The 25425-nt window shown below is 37.9% G+C and overlaps 1 protein-coding gene across 3 annotated transcripts in view; it reads left to right on the top strand.

The window, feature by feature from the left end:
• The first annotated feature begins 317 nt into the window (after positions 1-317).
• LOC130914415 (tubulin polymerization-promoting protein) overlaps positions 318-25425 on the top strand; it is a 46029-nt gene continuing 20921 nt past the window's right edge. Inside the window, exons 1-4 of one of the 3 annotated variants that reach the window (XM_057833585.1) lie at positions 360-431; positions 4006-4025; positions 19867-19947; positions 20247-20582. In XM_057833585.1, coding sequence (XP_057689568.1) covers positions 19934-19947; positions 20247-20582 — 350 coding nt within the window. In that variant the 5' untranslated portion in view covers positions 360-431; positions 4006-4025; positions 19867-19933. Of the gene's footprint in view, positions 432-4005; positions 4026-14955; positions 15837-19866; positions 19948-20246; positions 20583-25425 lie in introns of those variants that run through there. The other 2 variants (XM_057833584.1, XM_057833586.1) reach the window with 2 other exon arrangements.

Raw genomic sequence — 25425 nt, 5'->3', positions numbered from 1 at the left:
ATGTGATTTTCTGTTTTTTTTCTCCACATTCTGTCTCTCATGGTTGAGGTTTACCCATGTTGACAATTACAGGCCTCTCTAATATTTTCAAGTGGGAGAACTTGCACAATTATTTGCCCCACTGTATGTTTTGACTGGGTGGCCACTCCCGTTCAAAATAGATTGGACGTCTAGCGCCGTCAGTGGCAGTTAAAAGGGTGATAAATGTTTATGAATGCTCAGCACCGCGGCCAAGCGGGAGGAGAGAAGGTAGTCGTCGGGCCAGTGCAGCCAATCAGCAGGCCGCTCTCTCTCCAGCATCCCGGGGGGGGGCAGAACCGAGCCATCATCGCTAGACTGGAGCGCACAGAGCGGAGAGGAGAGACGCACCGAAGCGCTCCTTTTTAACTATGATCTTGAACTGACAACGAGGTGGGGGATTACGTCACCAGGTGATTATCTTCATATCACTTCCTTTTAGAATTTGCTTGAGCATGTTGACATTTTAAAAGCAGAAGTCGGTTGCTTCCTTAAATCAACGCATCTAATGTAGAAGGTGCGCTTTTCTATGCATTCCTTCGCGTAAACGCTTGTCTTGATGGCGTCAGGATGCAGCTACTTGAGATAATTAGTGCAATTATCGTAATGTTCTACGTGCACATTTGACGCACGCCCATGTGAATGTGTCATTTTCGGCTTTATGTAACACTTGTCTCGGACAACAGCTGCAGCCGCAGCCATGGCTGTGTAACATCAACAACACGAGTGTCTTCGCCTGTGTTTATCTCTCAAACGAGCGCTTGACTGGTCACTAAGAGTGACTGACACCTCGGCTGGCCTATGGCTGCAGCCGAAGTCTCCACGCTATGTGTAGGCCAGTTACATAATTATGCATGTAAGACAGGATGTATGCCTCGATTAATCAGCTTCCTGAAGCTGAATTGCAAAATAGCATTACGCGCTACATGCATGCATGCATACAATAGAGCATTATATGTAATAGGTTGCATGGTGGTTAGTGGTTAGCATCTATATGCCTCGCAGTTCTGAGGTTGGGGGTTCGAATGGTGGCCTCCCTGTGTAATTTGCATGTACTCATTGTGCTTTTCTCTGGCTTCCTGCCCAAAACAGCTTTGAGATGCAAGTGTTTTATGTCACGAGGACAAACTCTTATGTCAAAGCACCACAGTATTTAGGGTTCTCAGCAGAAAATCCAGACAATTTAGTTGCTGCAGCATCTTCAATTGTGTTAAAGGAAGACAAATTACTGGGGTTGTTCCGATCATGTTTTTTTGCTCCCGATCCGATCCCATGGTTTTAGTTTGAGTATCTGCCGATCCCGATATTTCCCGATCCGATTGCTTTTTTTTTTTGCTCCCGATTCAATTCCAATCATTCCCGATCATTTTTCCCGATCATATACATTTTGGCAATGCATTAAGAAAAAAATGAATAAAACTCGGACGAATATATACATTCAGCATACAGTACATAAGTACTGTATTTGTTTATTATGACAATAAATCCTCAAGATGGCATTTACATTATTAACATTCTTTCTGTGAGAGGGATCCACGGATAGAAAGACTTGTAATTCTTAAAGGATAAATGTGACTTTGTATATTGTGACTAAATATTGCCATCTAGTGTATTTGTTGAGCTTTCAGTAAATGATACTGCAGCCATTTAACTTCTGCCCAAATGCATGATGGGAAGTGCTACCATGGCTGTGCGTAGGGGTACCAATTAATATATCTTCTCTGCGTCGGGAAAGAACAAAGGGTGGTAAGAAAATGATCAACTACTACCTTTCTTTCCCACATTATCTCCCATGTAATTTTTAATTGCTGAGGGAGGTGTTGTAAGGCTTTAGCCACATAAAAATTGGCTCCAAAGGCTGTCAAAATTCTCTCTACTCATTATACACTGCCTTTTAGCGCTATCTATAGATAAAACAGTGTCTTTATAGATTGAATGCGACAATGCGTGAGTGTATCATGCAGCGCATGCGTTAATTATTTAACGTGATTAATTTTAAAAAATTCATTACCGCAGTTAACGCAATAAATTTGATAGCCCTACTTTAAGCCAAAACTACTCTGGATGAGTGTAAGACATTTTGTCTGTAACGTTAAATACAATTAGAAAATGATTTTAAAAAAAATATATATATATATATATATGTATATATATATTAAAAAAGGCATGTCCGATATTTTTTCCCCAATTCCGATACTTTGAAAATGACGTGATCGGGACATTTTTACAAATTACCGTAATTTTCGGACTATAAGACGTTAGTTTTTTTCCTCATTTTAAATAGTCACCACTTTAATTGACAGCGGAATCATAAACTGCCATAAGACCGTCATAATTATGAAATGACACTATCATGGGCATTATTGAATGCTTATGACGGTTGTCATTTAGTGTCATCCGGCAAATCATGTCACTAACTCCATTTATGTCCAGCTCGGATTTTTTACATCCATTCAAAGATGAGATCATTTGCCGGATGACACAAAATGACATCTGTCATAAGCATTCATTAATGCTCATGACATCTGTCATAAGCATTCATTAATGCTCATGGCACTGTCATGTCATAATTATGATGTTCTTATGACAGTCTTTTGGTGCCACTATCAAATAAAGTGTTACTAAATACTATAACTAGCAACTAATGAAACAACTGGAACACTAACTGAAGAAATAATTAGTGCAGAACATGAGTTTTGATTGTTATTGACATCAGTAGCACTGCAATGCATACTAGGAGGCATGTTAGACGACAACAGTGTTGACAGCAGGTGGCAGCAGAGATTGACTGTCTCATTCCAAGTTAGCAGTGATGGCCAAATGAAGCTTCTTGAAGCATTTAAGGTTTACAGCCAATTGGTTCAAAGCTTCATGGTGGTTCATTTGGCCTTATGACAGTCTTATGATGCAGCTGTCAAATAGTGTTATCGGTTAATGTCTTTTGGTGTAAATATCCCATAATACACTGAGGACAGCTGCGGCTTATCAATGAAAAAAAAATGCCGTTTTTGTATCAAATTTGGTGGGTGGCGGCTTACAGTCAGGTGCGCCTTATAGTCCGAAAATTACAGTATTGATGTTGCTATTGCTGAAAATGGGAAAAAAAGGCTCTTATTGTTTCATCTTAAAGGTTTTATGAAATACTTCAACAAGTGATTTTAAAATGATGGCAGATCATTTTTGCCGTTGCCCCGCCCACTAAAAATCTCCAAGAAGTTGATGGCACAACCAGAATGGGTTGAAGATTGTTGCAGTCTGCTAGCATGGTTTCTATTCTGTTGTTGCTGTGTGACAGTTCTGTCATTTATCCAATAGGTCAATGAGCTAGAGCAGCACTTGGAAGCTAGGCACGATAGTCAATTGTGGTTGTGACCACAATTGCTCCCTAAAAAAGTATGCGTCCCCTGATAATTTCCTTGGGATGGAATAACTATGAACTGGTAAAAGACGGCGAGATTTGAGGGTCAAATTTGTTTTCTAGATGGAAAATTATATAAGTCATTTTGATGTTGGGACATGTATAAAATAAATATAAATAAATATAATATAACTGACAAAAACTTAAATAACAAATGAATAATCAAAATGGAGCCTTCCTTCAGGGAAAACACTACTACTTTTGTCCAGAAGCACAGCTAAACGCAACAAAAACTGAAAACTTTTTAACTCGACTATGATTAATGTATGAGTATCTGAAAAAATTACCGCATAGGCTACAAACAGTGTCGTTTTTGTCAACGATGACTATAACGAAAATATTTCGTCAACCAACAATTTTTTCATGACGATGACGAGATGATAACGAGCTAAAAAACATGTTTTGGGAGACTAAAACATAACGGGATTGCCAGTTTTCGTCTGACAACGAGAAGAAAATGCACAATAGTTTCCGTAACATGTTCACAATGTGTGACATTTATGTGTAGTTAGCCTGCATCGTAGCAGTGTCTAGTTGTGTAACTAATGTGACATGCTTCTGCTTTCCAGTCCCCAGGCTTGCACACACGGTAAGATTGTTTTCATATCTTTGCCAGAGAGAGTATGCAATGTTGAGTTAGCTTTTAAAGGGTCTGTGCGGAGTGATCATCACACGCTAAATGTAACTCGTAGCATTAGCATGGGATTCACATTAGCATTAGCTAATGCTAATGGCACACGTCCTCTTAAACTCTCGGACAACTTTTTTCTACATACAGTTCATGGCGTCCAGGTGGGTATAATTAATTGAAAATAATGTATTGTTTTCCTGCTGAGTGTGTATTATTGCCCCTGTAGACGCTACAATATGTGCTCGTCAATGTTCATTCGAAATAGTTGGAAACCTTTATTTAATATTTATTTTTGGAGTAAAGTTTAATTTTACAGACAAAAACATTTTTAGTAAACGTCGACCAAAACCAGACGAAACTTGTTTTGAGTTTTCGTCAACAAAATTTTAGACGAAGACAAACACATTTTGAGATGACTAAATTATGACTAAGACTAATAAGTATTATCGTCCTAAAGACTAAGACTAAAACGAAAATTAAAAAGGGAGCCAAAAACAACACTGGCGGGGAAAAAAAAAAATCAATAAATAAAGTAAAAAAAATATATATATATTTTAAATAAACAAAGTCATCAGCCAATCAAACGTGCGTTTGAGGCGGGGCAAATAGACCGACACATTTAGCAAGTGATAAGGAGTAAATGTAAGTCTGAACATAATGAAAATAATTCACTTTATAATGGTAGGGCCACTTCTATCCTTACAACATATGGGAAGACAATCTAAATTGCCTATATAATTGAAGTCATTATATAATGCAAATAAGGTTGCTTAAAAGTCAGTGGGGACATTTTGAGCATCCTGAAAAGTTGGTAGTGTTATGTTCCTACCGTCGCTATGCAAACCCACACCCTTGCTTCAAACATTATTAAATCTGTCACTGTTTACACTGATAAGTGGTTTGTTTGTATGTAGTTACCATACAGTAATGTACTGCTGCTAATGATGTTTACTAATGTAAACCAAAGTATGATCTCAAAACAAAATGACTCATGCTAAACCATAAGCTTTGGCATAGCCTTGCACAGCGAGTCATGAACATTTTGTGCCCACAATGAAAGCAAGTTTGACTCTCTTGGCCTTGAGTACTCCATATGTGTAAAACTGAGCGTGAATAGTGGCCTGTAATTGGCTGGAGACCAGTCAAGGCAAGGCAGCACATTTCATACACAATAAGCTTCACATGATTAAATATACAAAATTGAAAATTGTGTACCTTGCTTGGATAAGCTTCTGTTCATCTGCGACTTGAATGAAAAGGGCTATAGAAAACGGATTGATGGTTGGATTACTGTATATCTGTTACAGAAACACAAGTGTGCCACAAGGGCAGAGTGTGGTGACGTGTTCGCCCTATAGTTTGAATTAGTCATGCATGGTATGAACACAGTCATTGGCCCAGATTTCACCAAGCTATCCTAAGAGCCTTTTGGCTGATGTCACAAACCCTTTGCCTCACTGTGAAAATGATTTTATGCCGGAATAATAATAATAATAAAATAAAATAGGTCAGATCAGGTCAATCAGTGTCACTCTTCACTAAGGGTTCATACAAAGGTTACTTTAGTATAATGGAACCTTTAAAGTTGAATCCTATCCACTTTTTTTTCTATTTTCACCAACCCTTTTTAAGACTGAGAGCTACTTTTTCAGTACTGATTATGCTAAGGAATAACAGTTTGATACACAGTTCTGAAATAACTATTTTTTTTCAAATTATCTCAGTTAAACAATCATGTTATTGAGTTGTAAACACTGATAAAAAGGTAGCAAACAAATATGTAGAACTGTATTTCTATAAATTTATGCAAACATTTACATTTTCAAATGATTAACACATGCTTAGGAAATCACAATGTCAAATCACCGAGCTGTTTTTAGAAAAGGCACATATGCTACTGGTCCTTGTGAGTGACCACCACCGGAACCATGTTGGTGACCATGGACATAGAATATTCCTCCAAAGTAAAATGTCAAGCCATTGTTGTAAAACTTAACTTTCATACGCAGAGAACATGAATAGCAGCACTCTTAATCGTGCGTTAGGCATATTTTCGCTTTTTAACATGTTTACTGTCAATGAAAAAACTGATTGAGTTAACAAAAGTGAATAGCGTAATTTGAAAAGGTGTACTCACCCTCAATGATAATGACAAGTGAAGAAAATATTTACGTATAATTATATTTGTGGTTCTGTTTATGCCATATCTGGTACTCTTCTGTCATGGCATAAAGTAAACTTTACTTATGAAGTCAGTTCTTTAAATGTCCACTAGTCCAAAGTTTCTGAAACACATTAGTCGTATTCAATATTAGGGATGTTAAACTTGAGAGGTTCCATTGTAACACACACACATGAGAATCTTATTTCTTCTATTTAAATTGCAACAGAAGACGCTGTAGCCTAAGAATTGCAACTTGGCGTCATGCTTTCTTAGCACCGTCTCTATTGGGCTCACTGCCGCTGCCAACAATAACCACTGTGGCTGGCTCTCCGCATCCTTGTTACTCTGCAGTTCAGTGAACGCCAACATGTGTGATTCACAGTACAGTGAAGGTGAAGACTGATGAAGACTGTATGGTGGTGCTGACACCAGATCTGTGTCGCACTGTGATGATATCATTCCGTTTCCAAGAAAAGATAAAAAAAAAATAATGAAGGTACATAGGCTAAACTATATCAACAATAAGGCCAAACCGATGGGAGGGGGGGTCCCACAATGATGGTACAGTGGTATGAAAATGTATCTGAACCTTTTGGAATTTCTCACATTTCAGCATAAAATCACCATCAAATGTGATCAGATTTTTTTCAAAATCACACAGATGTAAAAACAGTGTCTGCTTTAACTAAAACCACCCAATCGTTTATAGGTTTTCATATTTTAATGAGGATAGCATGCAAACAATGACAAAAAGGGGAAAAATAAGTAACTGAACCCTCTGCCTAAGGAGACTTAAAGAGCAACTGAAACCAATTTTTAACAAACAGTTTAAGTCAGGTGTGTGCTCAATCACTGATGAGTGGTTTAAAGCTGCCCTGCCCACTATACAACACACACCTGATAAGAATTGTCTGGATGAGAAGCATTGTCTGATGGGCATCATGGCTCGGTCAAAAGAGCTGTCTGAAGACCTGCGATCAAGGACTGTTGATTTGTATAAAGCTGGGAAAGGATACAAAACCATCTCTAAAAGTCTGGATGTTCATCAATCGATAGTCAGAGAAGTAGTCTACAAATGAAGAGAGTTTGGCACTGTTGCTTCTCTCCCAAGGAGCGGCAGTCCACCAAAGATGATGCCAAGAGTTCAGTGCAGAATACTCATGGAGGTAAAAAAAGAACCCTAGAATGTCTGCTAAAGACTTACATAAATCACTGGCACAGTCCAATATCTCTGTGCACACATCAACTATATGTAAAAGTGAAAGAATGGTGTTCATAGGACTCCATGGAGGAAGCCATTGCTGTCTTAAAAATAACATTACTGCTCGTTTAATGTTTGCAAAAAGGCACTTGGACACTCCACAGAAGTTTTGGCAAAAATATTTTGTGGACTGATGAAACCAAAGTCGAATTGTTTGGGAGTAACACACAACGTCATGTGTGGAGGAAAAATGGAACAGCTCACCAACATCAACACCTCATCCCCACCGTGAAGCATGGTGGAGTGAGCATAATGATTTTGGGCTGTTTTGTTGCCTCAGGGCCTGGACAACTTGCAATCATTAATGGAAGAATTCATTCAAAAGTTTATCAGGTTGTTTTGCAGGAAAACCTGAGGCCGTCTGTCAGACAGTTGAAGCTAAAAAGAGGATGGATGCTGCAACAAGACAATGATCCAAAACACAAAAGTAAATTAACCAGAATGGTTTCAGAAGAGCAAAATACACGTTCTGGAGTGGCTAAGTCAAAGTCCAAACTTGAACACCATTGAGATGCATTGGCATGACCTAAAGACAGTGATTCATGCCAGATATCCCAGGAATCTGACTGAACTACACCAGTTTTGTAGAGAAAAATGGGCCAAGATTAATCCTGATCGATGTGCCAGACTGATCTCCAGCTACAGGATGCGTCTGGTTGAAGTTATTGCTGCCAAAGTTGGGGCCACAAAATACTCACAAAACTGTGACGGTTCACTTACTTAGTCTTCCCCCTTCTGTCATTGTTTGCATGCTATCCTCATTAAAATATGAAAACCTTTAAATGTCTGGGTGGTTTTAGTTAAAGCAGACAGTTTTTTTTCATCTGTGTGATTTTGACAAAGATCAGTTCACATTTGATGGAGATTTTATGCAGAAATGTGAGCAATTCCAAAAGGTTCAGATACTTTTTCATACCACTGTACTTGCATATGTTTGACACCTCAGACCTTCTTTTACTGATTGCTTTGATTTTCCTTATGGGCCATGCTACAAATTCATTTGAAAATTTCATTGAAAATTATTTTTATAACCAAGGGCGTAGGTTTGTATAGGGACGGTAGGGGCATAACACTACCAACTTTTCAGGATTCTCAAATTGTCCCCACCAACGTTTAAGCAACCTTATTTGCATTATATAATGAGTTCTGTTATATAGGTGATTTAGATTGTCTTCCCGTATGTTGTAAGGATAGAAGTGACCCAACCATTATTAAATGAATTATTTTCATTATGTTCAAACTTACATGTATCCCTTTTCACTTGCTGAATGAGACAGTCCATTTTCCCCCGAAAACGCACGTTTGATTGGCTGATGACTTGCCCCCCCCAACACACACATGCACTCACAACACCGACAGAAATACATGTCAACAACATGTTGCCTCCTCCAACCCTTTCACAGGGAAGGAATATTAGACGTTTTTTTTCCGGCCAGCAGCAGCCACTGTAGCTTTTTTTTTTTTTTTTTTTTTTAATGAGTTTGGCTGTGCTTGTGGACAACGAACACTTAGACCAGGGGTGTCCAAACTTTTTGCAAAGGGGGCCAGATTTGGTGTCGAAAAAATTTTGGGGGCCGACCTTGGCTGACGTCCTTTACGTTGAACAACTTATTTAAGCACATTTTAGCAAGCCATTCTGTGTGTCACATTTGCTTTTTAAAAATTTTTTTTAAAATTAATAATTTCAATAATCTCACAACTAGCCTTTGTGGCGTTCTCTTTCGACTGTCTGGCTCTTGCGAAATACTACTGTGACATGAACTAGCTTCAAGTTGCTTCAATTTCTCACAACGTATCTTCCCTGTAATCTTGTCGTACATGTCAGCGTGTCTTGTTTGGTAATATCGCCTCACATTGAACTATTTAAAAACAGTGACTGTCTCTTTGCAAATGAGGCAGACACAGTTGTTGCGTATTTTAGTGAAGAAATAGTCCAATTTCCACCTATCCTTGAAGTGTCGGCCGTCACAGTCAACTTCCTTTTTTTTTTGTTGTTGATTGTCATCATTTAGAAAATTGGGAGTAAATGGTCACATGGGGTAATGTTGCTTAGAGTGCTGTTGCCTTCTAGTGGGTAAATGAGGAGTAGCATTTAGTGTGTAAGCTACTTCATATGCTGGTAGCAGTACTGCTGACCAATTTATTAAGTCTTCGTGCGGGCCAGACATTATTCATTTTAGGACAGAGGCTGGGGGCCGGTTGAAATTTGACCACGGGCCGCATTTGGCCCCCGGGCCGGACTTTGGACATGTCTGACTTAGACACTCGAAGGCAAAGGACGCATTTAACATAACGAGCACATTGCCACAATCGACAATGGACTATTGGGAAAATGAACAATCAGAGGGGATGGTTATTATAAAAAAAAAAAAAAAAAAAAAAAAAACTTGTAATCATTACGAAATCTGAATGTCCAAAATTGATATTCGATATTTTCTGCGTCCTATATGGTATACTGGGGACAGGTTTCAATAAGCTTCGCCTTCTCCCGTCAGCCCTTTTCTTTTTGGGTTGAATTCATTGTAAACACATACAAATGCTGTATGTTTGTTTGGATTTGTCATGCCTGAAGGGAAAATAAATAAATAAACAAACAAACAAACAAAAGCCGTAGTGTTTTACCTAAAGGAAGGCTCCATTTTTGTTTATTTTTGTTATTTTCTGACTGAGACATTTTTTCAGTTATATTTAATTTCTTTATTTAGACAGACAATGTTGAGTGGCAAATGTTTATTTTTTGTATTTCTGGATAGTTTAGATATTAACAAGTTTGTATTGTGTATGTTATGTAATTTAAGTTGTGTTCAAATATTGCTCTTTAAATTTGCAAATAAAATCCAGACATTTATTCTGGAAGTTTTAAAAATGTTTCTTTTGTAGTTTTTGAAAACGAAGGTTTGAATCGAACGGTGTATCACCTGAACCAATATATATGAAAGTAAGTATAATACAGATTTATTTTGCAATGATCAATTCAATTCAGGTTCATATCACCCACTCTGTATGGTCTTATTAATGTCCCGTCCCCAACAAAAAGTGTTCATGCAGGTTAAGCTGTTAAATGGTTCCTACCAATGTTGAGACCAAACCTACACCCTTGTTTATAACCCTTACAGGGCACTCATTTAACCTATTGGCTGCCATTGATGTCCAATCCATCCAATGGATCAAGGCATTGAAACAATTTACTGTCAGTCATCCCGATTTAAATGAATTGGACATTTACCGACACCAATGGCATGCAATGAGTTCAATATTATGAAAAATAATCAGCTTTAACGAAGAACCATTGAGTCACTCACTTTTTAAGTTTCCTTCATGTGACAGTTACTAAGAAAAGTCAATCAAGCTATTATGCTTGTTGACATGTGTTAAAGTTGTCTATTTTTTTGTTTGTTTTTTTGGTCATTACAGTGGTTAACACATTTGAACACTTATAAAGTTAAACCTGTTAATATTGGTAAATATAATTTCCATTTTTGTTATGCAGTTACTAAATCAAAACAAATCGTCCATCATTCCGTAATTAATTGTGTGGAGAATAGGGGCCCCATTTGACCGTAAGTACGAGAATTAGTGTTTTATGATTGACCGGTCACAATTTAGAGATGGTTCTGGCAAGGATCTGGATGGAACACAGATGGGGTCCACTGTGATGCGTTGATATAATTTCATGTAGTCTAAACACTCTCCTCCTTCTGCCGTCAAGGATGTCATCATTTGTTGTGTCACACAGGCACATTTTTGGCAGCTTACCCCTTGCACGTTGTCTACCGGATGATCTCCTCTCCAGAGCACGAATAAAATGTTTCCAGCCGTGATGGCGTATTGTCGCTCTGAATAGAAGCAGTAAAAATTAGGTCAACCTATGGTTGGCGCACTCATGTGTGCAGCATGTTGCCAGAAGGCGAGTGGATGTAAGCATGCTGTCATACACTCACGGCCTTCTCTCTGGAGAGCTACCCTCAACTTAACAGAGAAGGGTAGAAAACCACACAATGGTGCTTATCTTCACATTAAATCTACTCACAATGTTGCTTTGACATTTGAACAGGTATTGTATTGTTTTATAAACTCTCTGTATTGATCATCGTATAGTGTGAGGAGGCCTGTTGTTTTCTGGACTTGGACACTTGAGACTGCAGACTGTAAAATGAGGAGAATGGAGAAAAGAATGCTTTGTTCCAAAGTGGTTTTGCCCCAACTCCGTTAAAATGCAATGGATTGTCACTCAAAGTTAATAATAGGCGTGGGATTTGGAATGATAACCCACCATGTAAAATGTCAATGGCATTAAAATGATTGAGATTAGTTTATAATTCAGGGATCTCATATGACTGTAAAGGAATTTAAGCATGTAATTACTTACTAGTTCCCAGTACGTATAATTGACACCATTTATCACAGGAAACAAAAACAGTTATTCTATGATTCCATCCATTATAACACAACTTCTTTATCCAGATCACATTCGACCAGTCTTGTGGTTAAAAATAGCTACTAAGATGAAATGTTTCTTTTCCATTGAATACATAATGGATCGACCATAAATACTGATCATGTAGGCCAGCGTTGTCATGTTTATCTTACCTTTCATGCACAAATTTTGATGTTTATTTTTTTGTTTTGTTTGTTTTTGTTACATTCACATAGGACAAATCCTCAACCTTGCATCCAAGGGACAAAATTATGCTGTCCTAATTTGACGTCCGATTTGTTATACTAACAGCATAATCAGAGATGGATAGTAACGCATTAAGTAAGTTGTTAGAGTAGTTTTACGAAGCCATACTTTTTGCTTTTACTTCAGTATATTTGTGAAGAAGAACCGCTATTCTTACTCCGCTACTTTGGGCTACGCTAGTCGTTACATTTTCCCTCTTTTTCTACATATTAGATTTTCCTTTTTTTTTTTCGCCAACGAGGCCAATGCCAACAGTAGCTCTACCAGTATCACTAATGAGACGTTGCAGTAATAATTACATGGCTCAGTTATAACAAACTCAAGCTTACCAATCTATGATCACGCCGGCCTGTTCAATTACGTGGTGTCTTTAAAGCACCGTAAAAAAAAAAAAATCAATATTTGACATAGAGCACTGCCATCAACATGGCTTGAAAACGCGGATTTTAAACTCTCTCCCAGTTTTCATTTGGCACCGATTGACCACGGAAAACCGGAGATCTGATCCTTTTAATTTCATAATAGGAACAATGAAGGAACTACCGTGATTTTCGGACTGTAAGGCGCACCTGACTATAAGCCGCCAGCCACCAAATCTGACTCGAAAACGGCATTTGTTCATAGATAAGTCCCACTGGACTTTAAGCCGCAGCTGTCCTCTCTGTAGTATGGGATATTTACACTAAAAGATATTAACTGGTAACACTTTATTTGACAACGGCATCATAAGATGTCGTAAGACCAAATGAACCGCCATTATGCTTTGAACCAATTGGTTGCAAAGCTTCTTAATGAAGGAAAAGAAAGTCGATTTTTCCATTTTACAGGTGCTTTCATTCTCTTAACAAACAGGAGATGACGACACACAATTCAGGAACAAAAGGAAAGCATTAATCACCTAAGATGTATACATTCATTAAGGAAAGAGTAATTTAAAGCTGATTGATCACATTTACCAAAACATCACAAGATGCCCCAAATCTTGGCGTGCATACCAGTTATATCGCTGTCTAGTGCCGCCCATAGCTAGACAAAACAAAAAGAGAAGTCCTTGTAAGGCAAATTTATTTATATAGCACAATTCAACACAAGGCAATTCATTGTACTGTAGATAAAACATACAGCTTCGAAAATATCATGTACAACCATGTGAAATGAAGGGATATGTATTTGTGTGAATAAATGGAAAAATCTATCTATAGCTTCAAGAAGCTTCATTTGGCCATCACTGCTCCCTTGGAGGAGACAGTCAACCTCTGCTGCCACCTGCTGTAAACACAGTTGTTGTCCAAAATGCCTCCTAGCATGCATTGCAGCGCTACAGATTATTTCCAGTTGTTTCATTAATTGCTAGTTATGGTATTTGGTAACACTTTATTTGACAGTGACAATATCATTAGACAATTATAACCCTTTATTGCCAAACGTATCACATTTGATACACCTAAAATTTTATAATTTTGAGACCAATTCAGAATTTTGACAATTCTTTTTGAAAAAAAAAAAAAAATGATGGATGCAAGTCAACACATGCATCTGCAGGTTCCATGAGAAAAACAAACAGGATTTAGCAAGGGTTATAGATGTCAGAGCGCTTATTAGACATATTCATTTTGACTTTTCTTTTTACAAATTTGAAAAAAGGTTTCATTAGGAGCTTATTTTTGAAATTTTTGGATTCTCTGATAATTGCTTCATGTTGCAGGTATTTAAGGGATAATTATGACATGACACTGCCATGAGCATTAATGAATGCTTATAACAGATGTTATTTAGTGTTATCCAGTAAATTATCTCACTTTTGAATGGATTTAAAAATTCCGAGCTGGACATAAATGAGTTGGTGACATAATTTGCCAAAAGACACTTAATGACATCAGTCATAAGCATTCAAATGCCCAAGATTATCATTATCATGACATTATCATGTCATAATAATTATGATGGTGTTATGACGCCGCTGTCAAATAAAGTGTTACCTATTAACCCAAATAAATCAACAAATAAGCCGCACCGGACTTTAAGCCACAGGATTTAAAATGAAGGAAAAAAGTAACAAGTTATAGTCCGAAAATTACGGTATTCACTCTTCAATGAACTAGGAACTATTTTCTCCACTAGAGGGCATTCATGCGCTTCGGACGAATGATGTTTCATTCCAGTAATTATTTTTCTCTCGCTGGAATTCAGTTTTTTCTCTTTGTATTTCTGGGGTTAATGTGGTTATGTAATGGGTTATTGTACAGTATAATCATAACCATTCATGTAGATAACTTTGTGCTGACAAAAAATACTTTTGTTTAAAAAAAAAAAAAAAACATCAAAAGCAGTTACTCACAATGTTACTCATTACTTGAGTATTCTTTTCACCAAATATTTTTTTTCTACTTGTACTTGAGTACATTTTTTTGGATGACTACTTTTACTTTAGTCATATTATTTTAGTTTTTGAGTAAAATGTTTGGCTACTCTATTCACTTCTGAGCATAATTGCCTTAGTCATAGTTTTGGTAAATTGAGATTTATGCTTAATGTTACTCTCCTATCACTGCTGCATCCTCCTGCCTTAATGCTTTTCTCTTAAGCCAAACACTCTTGTTTTAGTCATAAAAATATCAATTTGTTTGAAAAAAAAAAAAGTTTTTTCCCCCATCATTTTCCCAAAATGGGAAAATATGAGTTGGGCAGTTATGCAATTAGACTAATGAATTGTAGTATTAGTGTTTTCCACACGTATTTTGCAAATATGAATCTAAGAGATTTTTTTTTTTTTTTTTTGTATTTTCCATAATAACATCAGAATCAAGAATTGCCTTTCATTAGACTACTATATAATGTTCCCATCATATAATGGGTCTCTGAAAGCTAACCCGGGCATGCAAAAAAGCTATTTTTATCTTTGTTAATAAAAAGGCAAAATTGTTTACACGCTCTTTGGAAATTGGCTCAAAGCACGTCACTGGATACAAATTTTCTGTTGTTATCACGTATCCAAAACACACCCGCGCAATCACAAAAATGTAACGCTAACATTAATAACAGCAAAAATTCCAAAGTTCAAACCAAGACAGTAATTATACAAGGTAGGTTAACGGAAGGTAGATTTCAGAGGTAAAATAAAGAATGACATTCTGTGTAGACTCAACTCTAGTGTTGGCTTGAGTCCTCGATGACAAATTGCCTTGCGTCAATAGTGGGAGTCTACGATGTCGCCATGTGTGTGTGAATAAATGTGCAAGGATCGCACGGAGAGGGCCCGCCAATCGGACAATGGCTTCCCACTGTTTGTATTTCTGAAAGCCACATTATTCAGACATTTAGAATATCTTCTTTTATGCTGTGTCACTCTTTGCTTTTGTATCCATCAGTGTCTCTAGAGTTACGTTCTTATCAGTGTCGACTGTCCATAGGGTTCTGATGGAGACAATAGACTTAATTTTTGCATGGTGTCTAGTGGGAGTGGTCAGTGAAGGGCTTCATGAATCACGTGAACAAAAGGGGTTCTTGCCTCAAGCTGGCATGTTAGTTTGTTTCATTCAGCATTTCAGTGTACATTCTTTAAGGGTGCTGCATTAATTATGGGAACAGCTCAAAGGTGAGCATACAGGACCATTGGATTGAGTTTGGGACAGATGGCAGTTTTCTGTATTTGATATCTAGGTACAGTATATTATCTTCTATTTCTTATGTTGTGGATTTCAAGCAAAGTTGAGGTGTAGTCAAAGTGATGGGCTGCTGCCCTTTCAGTGTAGAGACATTTTGTGACTATTTGGAGTCTGTGTGTCAAATTCTCCCCAAAGTTTGTTCTTCACTATCTTCTATAGCTTATTGTGTAAATGCCATGGTTTCCAGTCTGTGGAATTGCATTTGTGGACAAGTTTCACTGGTGTACATACTGTGTTTGTTGGGCTGATAAATTCATATACCTTGGCAAAATTTGTAATATGTTTGCCATTCTTAAGAATGTACTAGGAATCAGGAAAAACACACTAATGAACACAATCAAAACATGTATTTGATTTTTCCATATAATGGATAATTGAGATTATGGACAGAAAATATTGGATGATTTTTTTGGGGAGTTGTAGCATACCATTAGTTTACCCTGAACTATAAGAGTCAGTGTTGTTTTTGGCAGCCCTTTTAATTTTTGTCTTAGTCTTTTGGACGAAAATACTTACCGTAATTTCCCGAATATAAGGCGCACCCGTGTATAATGCGCACCCCAAATTTACTTGTGAAATCTAGGGAAAATTATTGTACCCGTTTATAACGCGCACCCTAATTTTAGCACCAATAAATAGAAGAATACAAGAAAACAGAGCTCGTGTACAGATACAGAGATGTCATTTTACTGACTGGTGAAACACAGCACAAGCATAGCACATTTGTAGTTCAAAACATTACCGTAAACTGACAATATTTACGGTAATAATATGATTTGACAACTTCTCCAACTTACCAGAATCTAGGAGAAAAGAAAACAGATGTGACTTTTCTTTTAAAGGCTGCTGTATAACTTGCTCGTTTCCTCATGATGAATAAATCTTTCTTCCATTGATTGATACGGTAAAATGAAAGTGAGAACGTAAGTCGGAAATCCGAGAGCGCTCATCGCTGTCAACACGACAGTAACAAAAAGCACTATTGTTATTTGGGTTTGAGTTTCCCGAAGGACCGATATACTTGACGGACACAGGAAGTGTGTGTCCTTACATTTGTTATGGCCCGAATTGCAGAGCTGCAATAAACGTTGACTCAAATGAGTTCAAGAAACTAAATTCTGTGCTTTATGAAGAGTGAAAAAAGCAGAATTTAACACAGACGAAATCATTCGGCCGATTAGAGTGAAGTATTACCGAAACAAAATGGTGACGTCACGTACCGTAATGGTCGGCAACGGGTCGCCGCATACGTTTCTTCAACACAACGTGGCCGTGTCAATGAAAAAAAATCGGTTTATATATATATGTAATACATATATATTTCTGTCTCCATCCATGTACCCGTTTATAATGCGCACCATGAGTTTACAAGTGGATTTTGGGGAAAAAAAGTGCGCGTTATATTCGGGAAATTACGGTATTAGTCTTAGTCATATTTTAGTCATTTCAAAATGTGTCCATCTTTGTCTAGTTTTAGTCAACGAAAACACAGACAAATTTCGTCTCGTTTTAGTCGACAATTACTCAAAATGTTTTCGGCTGTAAACTTTAGTCCCGGAATAAATGAATAAATTGCCCTGCTGCTTATGTCCACGTCACGCCGGCAAAGCGTGGAGAAACTGTGGAACGAGTCTCGGCTGAAATTGTGCTCTTTCGTCCTTTCAATGTTAAAAAGATGTGGCATGTCTGCTAGCACTGTTGTGAAATCTCTGCGAGGAAATGATGTCGTCAGATAGCCACACGTGAAGCTTTGTTTACATTTTATTGAACCAATGATATAGCACATTTTTAACTGAAGCCAATGACCGACTAGTTGTGACAACCGTGGAGTTTTTTTTGGTGTTTTTTTTTAAAGTCGGATAAATAGCGGCCTGACGTCGGACACATCACTGAAAAGGCTGAGTGTCCGTCCTAAAACCAGACAGGTGGGCACACTACTCACCACGCTAAATACTAATGCAAACGCTATGCTAACGCTACATGTTACATTTAGTGTGTGATGATCACTCAGCACAGACCTTTAAAGGCTAAAGCAACATTGCATTTCTAGCCTAGGTAAGAAAACAAAACTTACCAAGCAGCACCTGACACGTGTTTTGTAAAAGGAGCCTGGAGTGGACACACGCTTACTCACGAGTAAGCAAGTGTTTGGGGTAGGGGGCGGCGGTGCAACACGTCACATGAGTGGCACGACCAAACACTGCTATAGACCCTACTCACCAACGTCACAGAATGACGTGTCGCTGTATCCGGCCGCCATATTGTCCATCTTTGTTTATCCGTATTCTCAATGGTTTCAATTTGCAATTTATAGTGCAATTCATGGAAGCCCCAGTGCTTTCAGACGCTGTAAACTCATTGGATGCGTTGCATAAAAGGCGTTATGTGGAAACGCTTCAGTCTATCCATTCGCCAGATCCATATTTGATGCCTAAATCGATATTTTTCGACCCGCTGTCTTCGCCCTCTCTGCCTGACATCTGCTACCCTGATATCTACAACTATCTTGTCCACACAAAATCAGCCTATTCTCACGAAAGTTTGAAAAACTTTAAGAGCAGCACTCTAAGCAACATTACCCCATGTGACCCTTTACTTCCAATTTTCTAAAATGGCAACAATCAATAAAAAAAAAGTTGACTGCGATGGCCGACACTTCAAGGATAGGTGGATATTGGACTATTTCTTCAATAAAACACGCAACAACTGTGTCTGCCTCATTTGCAAAGAGACAGTCGCTGTTTTCAAAGAGTTCGATGTGACGCGATAATGATATTACCGAACAAGACACACTGACATGTACAACATTACAGGGAAGATACGCGGCGAGAAATTATAGCAACTTGAAGCTAGTTTAATTTCACAGCAGCAGTATTTCGCAAGAGCCCGAGTGTCGAAAGAGAACGCCACAAAGACGAGACTGTTGAAATTATGAATTAAAGAAAATAATAAAGCAAATGTGACACACAGAAGGGCTTGCTAAAATTTGTTTAAATATATTGTTCTATGTAAATCAGCCAAGGTAGCCCCCCGCATTTTACCACACCAAATCCGGCCCCCTTTGCAAAAGGTTTGGACACACCTGTTTAACTGATGATCCGTAGACGAGGCCAGCTTCTTTCACTTGGTACCAGCTAAATATTATTCAAAATGTAATGATGGTGGAAGAAATAAGCATCTTGAATTTGAAACTGTTTGATGTCGGCAATTAGCCTTGCAATGATCTTAATTGTGGTTGTCAGCCCAAAACCCTCTAAATGTATATTAAATGCATCTTACCAGATATAAAATGACTACTACATAATCTGTGGTAATCGTTTGGAGCCCAGTTTTCTCGTCAAATTGCAGCAGTCCATCTCGCTCTCCTCTCCGGGTCTCTCGGAATTCGCCAGAACTTCAAGTCTCTTCGTCTATCTTCTCTGTTATTGCAACCAACCGCCACACACGCCTTCACCATTTTGATTATTAATGATAACGAGCAGAAAAACATGCCATAATAGGAGGAATTTACGTAGCGGTAATGTGCCAACACGACGAGTTGACGGACAATATGGCGCGGAGGCGTGGTTGTGACGTCATGTGAGTAGGGTCTATAATGGGTGCTAAACATACATACGATAAGAAAATGTCACACATTGTGAACTTATGGCGGAAACTGTGGCGAATTGTCATCTCATTCTCGTCTCGTCAGACAAACTGGCATCCATTTCATTATGTTTTAGTCTCCTAAGACACATTTTTAGCTCGTCATGGTTGACGAAATATTTTTGTTATCAGCTACATTGACGACAACAACACTGATAAGAGTTATGCAATAGCTTCAGTCTTTCAGTAGATTTTACAAGGATAACATTGAAAACACTTCTACTCAATGGATGAATAGTGACATGCTGTATTCATCCTGTGAGGAAATGTTATCAACACTGTAATTGCAATGCAAAATACATACCGTTACCATCATCCCTGTTGTATTCACATGTGGTCACATCATCTCACATTTTTCACCTCCATTCTTATTTCCACAGCACAAAGAGAAAACACAAGTCAGCCCATCAAAACACTGCACAGAAGGAAGCTAATTACAGCACAAGCATGGCAGACCAGAAGTAAGTTTGAAAAGCTATATACTGTAGGTCACTTCAGTCCATGCTTGCAATACATGTTTAATTCCTCACAACACTTGGTTCATTTCTTTGCTTGCAAAATACCCTGAGACCATAGCAAATGAATCAGTCCATTTACAGTGCACTTAAATTCGGTAGATTCATGGGAGAGAGTGTATCTATACTAAGAAATAAAAACATATATAGTGTGTAGGAACTGTTCTAAGCCATATTGACAATCTGCTTGCCCGTGTTTCTCTTTTATACCACGCTGACCGTCAGATGATTTTTTTCCCCCTCAGAGATAGACTGGATGATTTTAAAGTCCAGACACCCAAGAATACCAACATCAGCTCGGCCCAACTACGGCAGCACAATGAACACTCGAAAGACCGCGCCTCAAAAAGGCTCTCCACTGACTCTAATGGGACAAGCGACGGAGGTGTGGGCTCATCCACACCAGTGGAGCTGACCGCCTTAGAGGAGTCGTTTCGTCGTTTCGCCATCCACGGCGACACGCGCGCTACCGGAAAAGACATGCACGGAAAGAACTGGTCTAAGCTCTGCAAGGACTGTGGCGTGATCGACGGCAAGAACATCACCCTCACCGACGTCGACATTGTCTTCTCCAAAGTCAAGTAAGAAAGCAGACTTCTACATTTTTCTTCTACTTTCCAGCATTGCAAATGAGAATTTGTTCAGAATTATATGTGGGTCATTCCAGAATTAGAGGGCATTTTGCATCCCAACCTTCAAAATTTAAATAATCCACATAAAGGTAGTCCCTGGGTTACGACGTACCTGAATTTGTTCAGAATTATATGTGGGTCATTCCAGAATTAGAGGGCATTTTGCATCCCAACCTTCAAAATTTAAATAATCCACATAAAGGTAGTCCCTGGGTTACGACGTACCTGATTTACATTGGGATGAAAAAGTATCTGAACCTTTTGGAATTTCTCACATTTCTGCATAAAATCACCATGAAATGTGATCTGATGTTTGTCAAACTCACACAGATGTAAAAACAGTGTATGCTCTAATGAAAACCACCCAAACATTGATAGGTTTTCATATTTTAATGAGGACAGCATGCAAACAATGAGAGAAGGGGAAAAATAAGTAAGTGAACCCTCTGCCTAAGGAGACTTAAAGAGCAATTTAAACCAATTTTTACCAAGTCAGATGAGTGCCCAATCACTGATGAGTGGTTTAAAGCTGCCCTGCCCACTATAAAACACACACCTGGTAAGAATTGTCTTGATGAGAAGCATTGTCTGATGTGCATCATGGCTCTGCGAAAAGGGCTGTCTGACAACCTGCAATCAAGGATTGTTGATTTGTATAAAGCTGGGAAAGAATATAAAACCATCTCTAAAAGTCTAGATGTTCATCAATCGACAGTCAGTGAAGTTGTCAACAAATGAAGAGAGTCTGGCACTGTTGCTTCTCCCTCAAGGAGTGGCTGTCCACCGAAGATGATGCCAAGATTTCAGCACAGAATTCTCAAAGAGCTAAAAAGGAACCCTACAGTGTCTGCTAAAGATTTACAGAAATCATTGGTACAGTCCAATATCTCTGTGCACACATCAACTATATGTAAAACTATGGCCAGAATGGTGTTCATGGGAGGACTCCATGGAGGAAGCCATTGCCGTCTAAAAAAAAACCCATTGTTGGCACTTGGACACTCCACAGAAGTTTTGGCAAAATATTTAGTGGACTGATGAAACCAAAGTTGAATTGCTTGGGAGTAAAACGCAATGTCATATGTGGAGGAAAAATGGAACAGATCAACAACATCAATAGCTTATCCCCACCGTGAAGCATAGTGGAGGGAGCAACATGATTTGGGGTTGTTTTGCTACCTCAGGGCCTGGAAAACTTGCAATTATTAGTGGAACAATGAATTCAAAAGTTTATCAGGATGTTTTGCAGGAAAACCTGAGGCCGTCTGTCAGACAGTTGAAGCTAAAAAAGAGGATGGATGCTGCAACAGAGAAGTAAATCAACTTCAAAATGGTTTCAGAAGAACAAAATACACGTTCTGAAATGGCCAAGTCAAAGTCCAGACTTTAACCCCATTGAGATGCTGTGGCATGACCTAAAGACAGCGATCCATGCCAGACATCCCAGGAAGCTGACTGAACTACAGCAGTTTTGTAGAAAAGAATGGGCCAAGATTAGTCCTGATCGATATGCCAGACTCATTTGCAGCTACAGGAAGCATCTGGTTGAAGTCATTGCTGCCAAAGGGGGGGCCACAAAATATTAAATGTGATGGTTCACTTACTTATTTTTCCCCCTTCTGTCATTGTTTGCATGTTATCCTCATAAAATATGAAAAGTTATAAATGTTTGGGTGGTTTTAGTTAAAGCAGTTTTTTTCATCTGTGTGATTTTGACCAAGATCAGATCACATTTGATGGTGATTTTATGCAGAAATGTGAGAAATTCCAAAAGGTTCAGATAATTTTTCATACCGCTGTACGTGATTTCGACATTACGAAGCCAGAGTCTCGTCCAGTACTTTGTTTCCAGTCGTTTTTTTTTTGTTTTTTTGTCAAATAAAGTTGTCTTTTCTGGTGCGTGCGGAGCAGAGAGCAGGTAGTACTTCCACACGCGAGTAAGAGCGCATGTACACACGAAGAAGTCGAGCAGCCGAGTGAGGGAGGGAAAGAAAGCCCGCGCGCGCATTTGTTGCTTGTGAAGCATCCACAGAGGCAACACCTGTACTGTATATACAGTAACACCTTTTGTATGGTTTATTGTGCGTTTTCAATTGTGGTCGAATACTTGGGGTGAGTTTATGTGATTGTTTTTGATAATGTGCAGACGCTGATACATCCTAATCGTTTGTGTGCATTGTTATTGCAGTATCAGCAACTAATTATAAACGCAAATTTGAATTTCTGTAATTGAAGATGAAACTGATTTAATTTCATTTTTATTTTTTTTTCATTCTGCAAGTGTTGATGTCATGAGCAGTTGAATAAAGTCAGCAAAACACACGGACGTCTTAGCTCGCTGTCTAGCTAGGATTTAGCTCCAACTTCTTTGTGAGCACGGTACAATGATGAATAATACATGTTTTTGGATAGTTATTTTGAGATTTGTGAGGTATGTAGGGGTATTTAAAGGGTTAATTCGGACTTATGTGGAAATTCGGGTTAGGTCGCCAGCGCAGGAACGGAACTCGTTTGTAACCTAGGGACTACCTACTAAGCCCTGAGACCAAATCTGGAAAAAAAAATATGTGTAAATGTGTTTTTTAAAATATCCAATAAGTCTGGGGTATCACTTAAAATGCTGTTTTTCTCTTGAGCCACCCGCCCCAAAGACAAAATTGAATATTAGAAAAGAATTCAAACATAAGACTCCACCATCAGTTGGATAGCTCCCACAAACATTGTGCCACGCCTTCCCTTAGTGGCCCGGCCCAGGCAGAACGTTGAGTTGGCTTTCTCTGTGATAAACTCAAACACATGCTGCATTCTAACGTCAGATTTAGGTGAAAATAGAATGAAGGTTTTACTGCATAGAAGCAGGCAGGAGTGTCTCAAGAGTGATTTGGTCAAAGATTCAAGGTAACTATTATATTAAATAGAACCATGCATGCACTTTGTAACTGAAAAAAATCAGTGGATACAATTTGTGTAACTTTGGCTTGAAAATTTTACGTAAAATGAATGATAACTGCCCGTTTTTTGCTTTTAACTAAGAATGTAGACTGTTTTTAGGTCATATCTATACAAAATCCACGATTTAAGCATTTATTTACAAGAATTTCCAACTTAAAAAGCTCTTTATTTCGTGACGGTCGCCATGTTGGATTACACAATACCGTAACTTTTGCTTGACATATTTATGTAAAATAACGATAACTGCCCGTTTATAGCTGTTAACCAAGAATCTAGACTGTTTTGCATTCATATCTATAGAAATTCCGCGATTTAAGCATTTATTTACGAGAATTTTCAACTTTAAAAGCTTTTTGTTTTGTGATGGCCGCCATGTTGGATTTGGTACCTCTACACAATAGCTGAATTCAACCTAAGTTGTGATTGTATTTAGAAAAATGCAAATTTTGCTTTTGTGGAGTAAAGTTAAAATGATTCTACATTCTGCCTCAAGTATTAAATTTCTGATGTAAAAATTGAGTGATTTATTAGCTGTTGAAAACTTAATTAAATGGCTATTTTGGGCAAAAACTTATATGTTAAATATTGCTATATCGCTAGATCCTGAAAGTATAGGTGATTTTTGTGCTTCTTTCATAAAATTTGAGAATTTTATAGCCATTTTAAGTTTTGTTATACTTGTATAAACAAATAATTAATCGGGATTTTATTAGGGTTTTTATTAGATTTTTATTAGACTTTGAATTTTTTTATGTCGCTGCTCATGGAGACTCATATATCCCCAAGGAAGGTGCCTGTTTTAAATTTGGGTCGCTAGCGGCTTTGGTTTTGAAAATATTTAAATTTTAAGTTTTTGAAAATAAGCCCCCTATGTATCGGCCTTGAGCCCCGGGTCTCATCAACTGATAGTGAAGTCTATGATTAAAATTAAATTTAAATGCCATTTTTTTGGTCTTATTTGTTTCATTGTTGTCTCCTGTAACTCTGGGAGCATTTGGTCATCCAAACATACTATTTCAGATATGAATTATTATTCCAGGAACTTGTGGCCCACAGCATGCATACAACCTTTTTAACATGACCATTTTTAGCACAGTAGAAAAAAAAAGTTGTAAAAAACATGATACACTGGACACATCATCATTTTCCCAAACAAATGGGTGGAACACATTCACGTCATCTAATTTTCATATTTTCATCAAATAGTTAGCCTTGATTGAATGTGTCACGCTATTTCATGCAACCTTGCTATTCATATCATCAGAATAAGAAAAAAAATTCTTTACGTACTTTATATTTAGAAGAATAAGTTTGTCCCATTGATTAGCAATAACAGCTAGCTAGAGAGCTAGCATGAGAAAATCATAACAGTACGGTCTATGTTACTTGCAACCCTGTTAATGTGATTATACCAAATATTGTAATTAAAAAAATAATTTATGTAATTAAAAAATACTATTAATCTGTAATTGTGGAATTATCCGTAAATTAAATATCAAAAACAGATATAGGGCGGAAAACACTCAGGTGACTTGAAGTTCCGCTCTGAGACCTCCAATTTGGCCAAATTTCAAAATTGTCCAATATGCATGTGTGATACATCATTGGAAACCTTAAAATCTTAATTTTCTGGGGGGGGGGGAGAAAATTTTGAACTTGAGAGCATTTAAAATAAAAATTAAAAAAAATAAACAGCAAAATCCTATCTGGAGGTGAGAGCACGCGAGAGCAGAATTACAGATGCCATAACTTTAACGAGATATTATCGCGTACTTACCTTGTTTCGATCCAAAAACTCCATGAAGCATGTATCACTGAGTGTCAAGACACGGCTGTGAAT

The sequence above is a fragment of the Corythoichthys intestinalis genome, chromosome 4 (assembly GCF_030265065.1).
Source record: "Corythoichthys intestinalis isolate RoL2023-P3 chromosome 4, ASM3026506v1, whole genome shotgun sequence".
Classification (NCBI taxonomy): domain Eukaryota; kingdom Metazoa; phylum Chordata; class Actinopteri; order Syngnathiformes; family Syngnathidae; genus Corythoichthys; species Corythoichthys intestinalis.
The sequence above is the reverse complement of the archived record's forward strand: the minus strand, read 5'-3'. Positions and strand labels throughout refer to the sequence as shown.